The sequence below is a fragment of the Somniosus microcephalus genome, chromosome 4 (assembly GCF_052327205.1).
Source record: "Somniosus microcephalus isolate GS21.2 chromosome 4, FLI_Smic_1.0, whole genome shotgun sequence".
NCBI classification, from domain to species: domain Eukaryota; kingdom Metazoa; phylum Chordata; class Chondrichthyes; order Squaliformes; family Somniosidae; genus Somniosus; species Somniosus microcephalus.
This window is the reverse complement of record NC_140990.1, coordinates 287,001,328-287,012,076: the sequence shown is the minus strand read 5'-3', so window position 1 is coordinate 287,012,076 and position 10,749 is coordinate 287,001,328. Positions and strand designations below refer to the sequence as shown.

Sequence of the window (10,749 nt, the reverse complement as noted above, 5' to 3'; positions counted from 1 at the left end):
CTTTGAAAAGTTAGCCAATTATATTAACTTTGCCACTGAACGGGCGCTGGGCTTTGCCACTCTGGCTGGCTTCCCACAGGTGCAGGGCATCATCAACTGCACACTGGCTTCCCACAGGTGCAGGGCATCATTGACTGCACACATGTGGCTATCAGGGCACCCCCACATCACCCAGGAGTCTTCATCAACCGCAAGGGCTTCCACTTCCTCAATGTGCAGCAACCATAAAAAGATCATTATGCATTTGTGTGAAAAATTCCCTGGCAGTTGTTATGACTCTTTCATCCTGCGCCAGTCCACCCTCCCTCAGCTCTTTGCTCCTCCAAACAGACTTTCCGGCTGACTGCTTGGAGACAAGGGCTATCCACTGAAGACGTGGCTCATGACACCCTTGAGGAGGCCAAGTACTGAGGCCGAGAAGAGATATAATGAAAGCCACATTTCCACCAGATGTGTCACAGAGCAGACAACAGGCATGCTGAAAATGTGCTTCAGATGTCTTGAGAGATCTGGTGGGGAACTTCAGTCAGGGTCTCCAGAATCATCGTGGTCTGCTGCGCCCTGCACAACATAGCGCAGCAGCGAGGATTAGTGCTGCATGAAGAGCAAGGCACTGAGCGCACAGCCTCTTCAGTGGAGGAGGAGCAGGAGGAAGCTGCGGTCCAGATCCCACCAACACCTGCGCACATTGCTGCCCGGGAGGCCAGGGATGGCTTCATCATGGCCAGATTTACTTAACTTTATGCATTACACCCATATGGCTGCCACATGCTGCGCCAGGTTGGCACCATCCCACAGCAACACTATAAAGCATCCCTACAATGACCAAGCTGACGTAAGAAAACTACTAGGCACTTGGTCTAAGCATTAATCAACTGTTTTACAACATGAAGGTCTAGTTGTGTCCTTCACTAGTTCCTGTTAAGAATGTCCTGCGCAAGTTGGGCCCGAGCCTGAGTATTTATACTCTCCCTGGACAACGCCACCCGTAGGCCGCTCAGTATTATTTCATAAATCTTTCTTTCATGAATGACTGATTCATGTCACAAGCCATTCCTTTCACACTGACCACCATTGCTGGAGGGAACGTTATGTCTCACCATTCACTCCAACTCACTAAGCCACTTCCAAAGGTGCACACAAATTTGTCCATGGTGAAAATAAAGATTTTTATCTGTGACAACACAGTAATGGAAACTTTACAGAAACATTTAATAAAACACCCAAGTGGCTACCCTTGTGAATCTACTTGTGTTTCATCTTTCTCTAATGCATGCTTCTATGAGGTGCTAACGCTGTGGCTTCAGCAGAGGTAGAGGCAGCCTGATCATTTCCCTGCTGTGACTGCGCATACCCTTTTGACAGACGTTCTCTGGGTTTTGGAGCCCATGAGGGCCCCACCAAAGTCTGCTAGTCCTGCGACTGTGCAGGGGCAGACTTGGCCATCACGATCTCACAAGGCATCTGGAGCTCTGACTGGGGGTGGGGGGGCAATGGGGGAGAAGTGTGAGCGCTTTGAGAGGAGTCCCCACTTCCATGTCCCTCCTGCACTTCCCTGCTAGCAAGGAGTTGGAGAGCACCTTCCTGCACAGCAGTGGGGCCATGAGGACCCACTTCTACATTGATATCCCTCCTAGAGAGGACATCTATGAGCCTCTGCCATTTATTCTCCATTGGTAGCCATCTATTCTCCATAGTTACCATGTGCTCCTGTGAGTGGCGCATTAGCTGCTCCATGCAGGGGGCCATCCTATCCCTGGAAGAGCCTACAGTCACCATCACCTGCGACACGGTGGTGCTCATATTGGAGATGGACTCCACCATTCTCTGGACATTTGCAGACATTGCGGTTGCAAAACCTGTCTGCACCTTGCTGCACCTCCAGGACCTCCCTCTTTCTGGATGGCCCGAGGCTCAACGTTTGCATGCAGCTAAGCAGAGCTTGGAGTGTCCTGTGCCCTCTGGCGAGGAGTCTCCACTGCTGTCCCTACCTTCACCATCTGCTGTTGCTCACTTGTGAGTTGTGAGACACCAGGTGACAACACTACTCTATCTCGTGTGGGGCCCACTGAGGTGTAAGTATCTGCGCTGGTGCTGGGTGCACTGATGTCTGGTGATGGTGCGCCCTCAGAGACTGGAGGTTCCTCTGACGAGTCGTCTTCCTCTTCCTCCTGGACAGTGGGGTGTTGGCACTTGATGGACTTGTGGGAGAGTAAAGAGATGAGTTAGATATGTCATATGAAGAATGGGTAGATACCATTATGCACATGATGAATATTCATTAGCTGCTGACATCAGTGGCTGCTGTATTCTATGTAGCTGTATGAAATGTAATTCTGTCACCAGGTTGCTGAGGTGTCTCCCTCTCTATCTCCCACCTCCAGCTGCTCGGCGACTCGAGACTTCCATGGCAGCCTCCTCTGCTGATGTTAGTGTGGCCAATGATGGAGTGCCACCTTCAATTTGCTCCCTCTTATTGTGGGCTTTCTTTTCCTGCAAGGAGGGAAAGAGAAAGTTGAGTGAGAATGATGGAATGAGTGTAAGGAATGAATGGATTACATCTGTAGAGGGAGACTATGATGGAGTGGGGTGGCAATGCTAAGTGGCCTCCTTGTGTGTTGTTAGTTGGAATGATTACATTAGGATGAAGGTGAGTGTGAGGGGTGGCTAGTCAGGTGGGGATGTGATAATGTAGATAGAGAGGGGTGGGTGGGCGTGCAAGGTATGTTGGTGTAAGGATGTGCAGGAGCTGGGTTGGGAAGGCAGAGTGACGGGGATGTGATGAGAGGCACAGCAGGATGAAGGTGAGTGGCTTTGCACTCACCTTTCCTGATCTAATGAGATCATTGAAATGTTTGCGGCACTGCACCCAGGTCCTCCTGACCACATCCCTGCTGTTGACCTCTGCTATTTGGAGCCAGGCTCCTTCTGTCTCCTGGGGAGGTCTCTTCTGCCCATTAGAAGGGTAGAGGGCCTCTGTGTGTGCTCTCACTCCCTCCACAAGCATATGAAGGGAGTCATCGGAGAACCTGGGTGCAGCCCTCTGTCTCAGTGCAGTCATATTTGGCACTCATTCTAGCAGCCCAATTGTGCAGTGAGCTGCCTGCACACTCCTAGATGAACCTTCAAATGCAATGCGGTCATGGCTCCTTTAAATATCCCGGCGGAAAATGAGTCATCGCTGACGTCATCAGAGCCGCACCATTTAATAGAGCCGGGTAACACGCAGGGCGGGCTTAATAGCCCCCATTAACGCAAAGTCGATCTCAGGAGTGACATGGCATGAAGAACGGGGTTGCGACCCACCATGGCAACCGCCCGCACCTGACCCGCCCTGTCCAGGTACAGAAAATTCCAGTCATGTTCTCTGGATTATTCGTCCTGGCCGCAGGTCGACTTTGAGTATGGACCATACATGCTAGCTACAAGACCATTTATTTTTCTTCCCTCTGCCTGAATTCCTCTTCTTCCTCCAAATCTATAAGAGCCATTGTTGGCCCCATGAAATACTTTTGCTGAGCAGTGTGATTAGAACTCGGGTTTAAAGCTGCTGGCAGCTAGTGCTGTGACTACAGTTCTGTGCAAATTAAGTCCTATGTGGCATAATTTCAGCAGCAACAGCACAAAAACAGTAATGCAAAAGCTATAATGCAGAAACAGCAGTGTGACAAGTCAAACAGGCATTAAAATTCAACTTGCAAAAAAAAGTCAGTCCCAGCTTTAAGAATCAAAGTTCAGTTACGTATAGCATTGAAGCCCAGAATTGTCCTATTAATATGGGCAAGCAGTACAGGAAACTTTGTGATATCCGGCACCGACGGGACCGAGCTGTTGCCGTCCCATCAAAACTGCCGGACAAACCAGCGCTAATATTAAAACATACGGTGTAGGAATGTCTAGTTCCTATCCAAAAGACTGAGGTCCACTCAGGCGATCAAATAAACGAGGTTTAATGAAAACTAACAGAGTTTAACGGATAACTACAGGAGAACATCGAATATAGGTCTAGTCAGTTCGGAGGCTCCACGAGGACTGCTTGGGCGGTCCCGTGGCTGACGTCATGTCGTTTTTCCCACCGCGTTTACCCGCGCTATTGAAGTGATCGTGCTCTGTACATGTAAACAGTGAAAACAAAGATACAGACTCAGGCTGTAGCTAACATTATTAAAGGGAATTATATACAATTGATCGGAGTCCCTTAGTGGCTCCGCCACATGCGCCCCCCCAGAATTGCCTTTAATAGCAAAAGTAAAATGGCGAGGAGGCCTGACAAGCCTGTCAGATCGACTTCTGTAGCCTTGAAGTGGAAGCTGATGGATGTCGGGCGAGATGGCGGGCGGTTGTGTTTGATCTGGCACGGTGACTGTGGGCGGTTGGCCACGTTTTGTCAGTTGTGCGATCTCGACTGGGCGGTCAAGGTCCAAGTGAGCCGGCTTCAACCGGTCAACTGAAATGTGGTCCGGTTTACCTCCGACATCGACTGAAAAAGATTTGTCTCCCGGCTCTATCACACGGAAAGGACCAGTGTAAGGGGGTTTGAGCGGGTCCCGATGAGCGTCGTGGCGGATAAACACATAGTTGGCGTTCTTCAGCTCAGCTGGGACGTGGGAGCTCTGCAAGCCGTGATGCGACGTAGGCGCTGGAGCGAAACTTCTGGCTACCTCCTGGTGGCTGATGAGCTGCTGGGATGCGGACCATGGCTCTGTTGGAGTCGGAAGGAAATCCCCTGGTACGCGTAGCGGCTGGCCATATACGAGCTCCGCCGAGGACGATTGAAGATCTTCTTTAGGTGCCGTACGAAGACCCAAAAGGATCCATGGAAGCCTGTCCACCCAGCCCGCGCCTTGAAGGCTGGCAATGAGGATGTCGTTGAGGTAGATGAATAGAAACTTGAGTTCCCGAAGCACGGAGTCCATCAAGCGCTGGAAAGCCTATGCAGCGTTCTTCAATCCAAACGGCATCCGCAGAAATTCAAACAGGCCGAATGGGGTGATGACTGCAGTTTTCGGGACGTCTTGCGGGTGTACGGGGACCTGGTGGTAGCCACGGACAAGGTCAACTTTTGAAAAAATGGTATTTCCCGCCAAACGGGCAGAGAAATCCTGAATATGAGGGATCGGGTGCCGATCAGGAGTAGTGGCGTCGTTCAGGCGTCGGTAGTCGCCGCAAGGCCGCCATCAGGTTTCGGAACAATGTGGAGAGGCGAAGACCAGGGACTATTCGACCGGCGAATAATCCCTAGCCGCTCCATCGTGTCGAACTCCGCTTTCGCAGCCGCGAGCTTGCCAGGTTCGAGGCGCCGGGCCCGTGCGTAGACCGGGGAGCCAGTAGTGGTGATGTGATGTTCGACACCATGTTTGGTGGCCGTGGAAGAGAAAGTGGGTCTGGTCAGGTCTGGGAAATCTCCGAAGAGGCGAGTGAAGTCATCCGGAGGTGGGGACGCGCAGGAGACAGTGCGCGCCACGGTGTTGCCGTGGTGGCACGGGATGGAGTGAAAAGTGGCCGCATTGATCAACCGGCAGTGCCGTACATCCACCAGGAGGCCATTGGCGCACAAAAAATCCGCCCCGAGGATGGCTTGAGAGACTTTGGCCGTGATGAAATCCCAGTAAAACTGCTGGCCGCCGAAGCACGCCTGGACCCACCGGCTTCCGAAGGTCCGAATGGCCCTGCCATTAGCCGCCTGGAGGGAGGGGCCGTGTCCACCGGCTTGTAGATCAAGATTTGACGCGGGTAGGATGCTACACTGCGTCCCGGTGTCGCAGAGGAAACGTCGACCAGATAGGGAGTCGTTGATGAAGAGTTTTCCCGAATTACCGATTGCCATTGCAGCCGCGGGGCGCTCGTTATAACCGGTCCTCTTTCGACAGGGTGTCTGCTGTTTTTTTTTAGCGAAAAGCTGCAGGGAGGGCGGCAGCATCTTGCTTTCGTGCCAAAACGGGTGTGGTAGAAGCACAACCCCACAGGTTGAGGGGCTGGAGCAGCATCTGTGGGGGATGGGTGCCTCGTGGCAGCGCAGTACTGCTGTGTCACCGCGAAGATCTTGTCTGCATCGGCAGCCAGCTCTGCGCAGTCGGTGACTTCCGACCTGGCTAGGGCAGCCTGAACTTGCTCTGGTAGCTGGCTGAGGAATAGCTGCCTGAAGAGGAAGCATTCCGGTTCGGAGCCCAGGAGCGTGAGCATTTGGCTCATGAGCTCGGACGGCTTGGAGTCCCCGAGGCCGGGCATATTGAGCAGCCGGCGGGCGTGCTCTGACTTCGTGAGCCCGAAGACCTGTAACAACTGCGCCTTTATCGTTTCATACTTGCGATCTTCTGGTGGATTACCAAGCAGGCTGACGATCCGCGAGGCTGTGGCGCTGTCGAGGGCAGAGACCACGTGATAGTAACGGGTCTGATCCGCAACGATGTTCCTGATTGCGAACTGGGCTTCAGCCTGGATGAATCACACGGCTGGCTGTTGCTCCCAGAACTGTGGTAGCTTCAAAGCAACGGCGTTCGATTCCATGTTCAGTAACTTCTGCAAAAGCCGTTTGCAAAAGTCGTCACCAATGTAGGAATGTCTAGCTCCTATCCAAAAGACTGAGGTCCACTCAGGCAATCAAATAAACGAGGTTTAATGAAACCTAACAGAGTTTAACGGATAACTACAGGAGAACATCGAATATAGGTCTAGTCAGTTCGGAGGCTCCACGAGGACTGCTTGGGTGGTCCCGTGGCTGACGTCATGACGTCATCACGTTTTTTACGCCGGTGGGGATCACGTGATGAACGGCATGACGTCATCGCGTTTACCCGCGCTATTAAAGTGATCGCGCTCTGTACATGTAAACAGTGAAAACAAAGATACAGACTCAGGCTGTAGCTAACATATTATTAAAGGGAATTATATACAATTGATCGGAGTCCCTTAGTGGCTCCGCCACAATGGAAGCTTCTGAGCTCCGTATCTAGCAACAAACTCTGTTGCTTAGCAACAGCTTCTAAACAGTCGGTCGTAGCTTGCAAGCATCTCTGTAGCTAAGCAACAGCTTTAGCTAGACCTTGCAGAGCCTGACTAGTGAAAAAAAAGCAACAAAAAGAAAAAAAACTTACTGAACCGACTCCTGAATTTTGCCGGTGGCTCGAGCATTCCGGACAGTTAACCTCCGGATAAACCAAAGTTTCCTGTACATAGGGTGAAGAGGCCCCAAAACATGTGTAATTTGTTGTGGGACCAATTAAACTTATTATGCAATTTAGGGGTATAATGAGGCCTGAAGAGGCTCTCATGTGACCTCCAAAAAAGTATAAAATTTGACGCTGCACGTGCACAGAATGCATGGGGGCACTCCATGGTGTATCAGGGAATTCTCACAAACTGTTTTAAAAACAAGACAAATTACATTACAGATTGTACTAGTTTCCTGAGGGACTCGAATTGTATAACTTTTGTGTTTTCTGTAGTTCCCAATAGATCAGCTAATTGTGACAATCCAGTGGAAAAAGGAAACCTCTCCTAGTGTTTAACTAAATTAGTATTGTATAATATTATACTTCAAATTTACTTGCATTAAGTGGATAAATATAACGACGTTTTGGAAAATCAGCAATACACTAAAGAAAATCATTGAGATTCAGACAAAAGAATCACTTAACACATTAAATATTTTGTATTCTAGCTGTGTTTAGTTCTTTGGGAATAAAATTGATCACATGACCAATAATCAGTCCTAATTAACTTAGAATTAAATGAAATATTACAAGTGGTTATTGGAGAAAAGTAGGAACTTCTTTACTGCTAAAGGTTTTACCGTAAGTTTACTGTTTATTTTGTGTTAGAATCTACAATACAGAAGGAGGCCATTCAGCCCGTCGTGCCTGTACTGGCTGTTTGAAAGCACAGTTGTGCTTAGTCCCACATCCCCGCTTTTTTTCCCGTAACCCTGTAAGTTGCTCATCCTCAAGTACCTGCCCAACTCCCTTTTAAAATTATTTATAGAATCAGCTTCCACCATCTTTTCAGGTAGAGTGTTCCAGATCCTGACAATTCTGAAAAAAGTTCTCCTCATCCCTCCTCTAGATCTTTTGCCAATTATTTTAAATCTATGATCTGTGGTTATTGACCCACTCGCCAGAGGGAACAGGTTTTCTCTATCTACTCTGTCAAAACCTCTCATCATCTTGAAAACCTCTATTAGGTCACCTCTTAACCTTCTCTATTCCAAGAACAGTCCTAACTTCTCCAACCTCCCGGTAAACCTCCTCTGTACCCTTTCTAAGGCCTTTGCATCTTTCCTGAAGTGTGGTGCCCAGAATTATCCACAATACTCCAGCGGAGGCCTAACCAGTGATTTATAAAGTTCCACTTCTCTCCACAAAGATAAAACAGTGTTTGTGTGCATCTCTTTACTAATAAGATCTGTACAATAAATAACATCCATGTTCACAAATTGAAAACATTTCACATCAAATATTTATATTACACTGGAATTTACAGTAAACTAACTAGTACAATGCACTAGTTTTGCCTACATACAAACGTAAATACCTTACCATCAGAATTATACAAGATATTTTGTGCTGGGCGACTACCAGGAATTAAATTTAATTCATAATTTAATTCTAATTTGTAAGTAAAGTGGTCGTAGTCACTAGAACTTTGATCTATAAAATAGTATTTAACCCACACTAAACTAAAACCGTATTTCCACAAGCCTGTTCTACTTAGCATACAAATTAGTACTGAACATTTTGGTTGAAATACAGCATCATTTGATTGCCTGATTTCCTTTTAAAGCAGGCTATAAAAATCTGATCTTCTGGTAATTAAGTACAACACTCCAACCAAAAATGGAGGATTGACAGATTTTTTTTTTTTTAAAAACAGCCTATCAGTACATCAGTAAATTTACATGATCTGGTAGAAAAATGGGACTGCTGATTTGACTGTACTGGGTTCCTGAGAATCACGGACACATATGGTGTACATAATTGTAGAAGCACCATAATAAAAATACATTATTGAAATGTATATGACTGGTACAAGAACGCAGAAACTATAACTTCTCATGAACAATATAAATGTGGTTTCTGTACATGTTTTGAAACCACAAACTCCTGGAATTAAACATATATGGAAAAATCTTATTTATTCCAATTCATCTTAACAGAAGTTTTAATAAAGATCAGAGATATATTCACTTTGCAACTTATAGTACTAAGAATACTGAAATCTGAATCAGTCTTTAAAGAAAACACAGATTATGTAGTGTGTCCACTGTTTAACCAGGTAATTCAAAATACCTTAGCAACACTGTCCTTTGAACTGTGTTTCAAAGCCGTAAGTTCCATTTGCTTCTGTGAACACTCATTTGCTTTTTCCTCCTGGTTAGATTAATATGATGCATACACAATACTAAAACTGGACTGGTTCTCATTCAAAATGATTTTCCCTTTTTTTCTTACAAGAGTCAATATAGTATTACTGATTCAACATGTCCTACTTTAGATACACCTCTTCAGTCTTGACATTGGCTAGCATGTTCCAAAAACCGAGACAGAACTATGATCCAGAAACAGAATCAAGTTTATCTTCACATTCACAAAATAGTGTTCAATTTTCAAGTTGTGTTTGAAGGTTCGATACATTCAGTAAGGCAGATCGGTTGTATTGAAAGCTGAGTTTTCCACAACAATCTTTAGTGATATGAAAGTAATTCTGCTATTTTTTGTAATCCACAGATGTTCCCAACATATGGTGTTTATAAATGTATGTAGGGTCTTAAGTGATTTGAATCTTTGTGGATAGGACATTTGAACAGGCACTGAAAGAATAAGGGTTCGTCAGAACTTCAGGAGATTGTCCGAGCGCAAAAGTACTCTACGGATTCATCTTCCACCTGGGGACAAAACCAAAAAACTCATCAGTTGAATTTCTTTTCTCTAACCTTAAAAATCAGATGCTCATGCTAATTTATATTCATATTATATCAATAATTTTTGCACAGTACTTTGAAGAACCGTAAATACACACCATACGTATCTTGCAATTAAAAAAGATCAGCATCAGCTCAAAACATACACAGGAAACTTTCGATTTACCAGCACCTAAATAACCGGAAATCTTGGTTAACCGGCAAAATTCAGTAGTAGGTTCAGGTAAGTTTTATTACTTGCCTTCCTCGATCTGTTGCTGTGCAAGGGTGTGGCTGCAGCTGTTGCTAAGCTACAGACACGCTTGGAACTTGTGGCCATTGTTCTGAACCTGTTGCTAAGCAACAGGGTTTGTTGCTTTATACGGCGCTCTCAGCTCCGTATCTTTTACTATAGCTTTCGGTTATCCGGAATTTTTGATGAACCGGCACCACGTCGGTCCCGTCCGTGCCGGATAAAAAAAAGTTTCCTGTAGTATAGAGGCTTCAGATTTTGGTGGCTTTTAATATGCATTATCAGCTTGTAATGGAACAGAGGCCAACAGAAGGTCTTGAAAATGGTGCTTGAACAAAACAAGCAGATACAAATACAGTGAGCTATGCAAGTGTAAATTAGGATAGGTTGACTTATCAGCCTAGAAATTTGGGTCGGGGGCTTCCCGCCGGTGTAAGCCCCCGACCTGCACTTACCTTGTGCGCCGGCCGTTAATCTGTGGGCCCCCGTGGAATTCCGATCCAGGGCCTGGTCCAGCTGCTGGCGCGCAGTGCTTGCGTATCCCAGGGGTGCAGTTAGTTCGATGCGTCCCCTGGGATCACGTGGGCCATTGGGAGCCAAT

At 47.0% G+C, this 10,749-nt stretch overlaps 1 protein-coding gene across 10 annotated transcripts in view; it reads right to left on the bottom strand.

Moving 5' to 3' along the window:
- Positions 1–7,628: 7,628 nt before the first annotated feature.
- Positions 7,629–10,749, bottom strand: part of LOC147120527 (solute carrier family 35 member F5-like) — a 139,323-nt gene continuing 136,202 nt past the window's right edge. For 9 of the 10 annotated variants that reach the window (XM_085986571.1, XM_085986578.1, XM_085986577.1 and 6 more), the window contains one exon: positions 7,629–9,880. Coding sequence is in view for 1 of the 10 variants with exons in the window: in XM_085986578.1 (XP_085842704.1) it covers positions 9,862–9,880 (19 nt within the window). In the remaining 9 variants the exon portion in view is untranslated. Of the gene's footprint in view, positions 10,477–10,749 lie in introns of all 10 variants that reach the window. The other variant, XM_085986572.1, reaches the window with a different exon arrangement.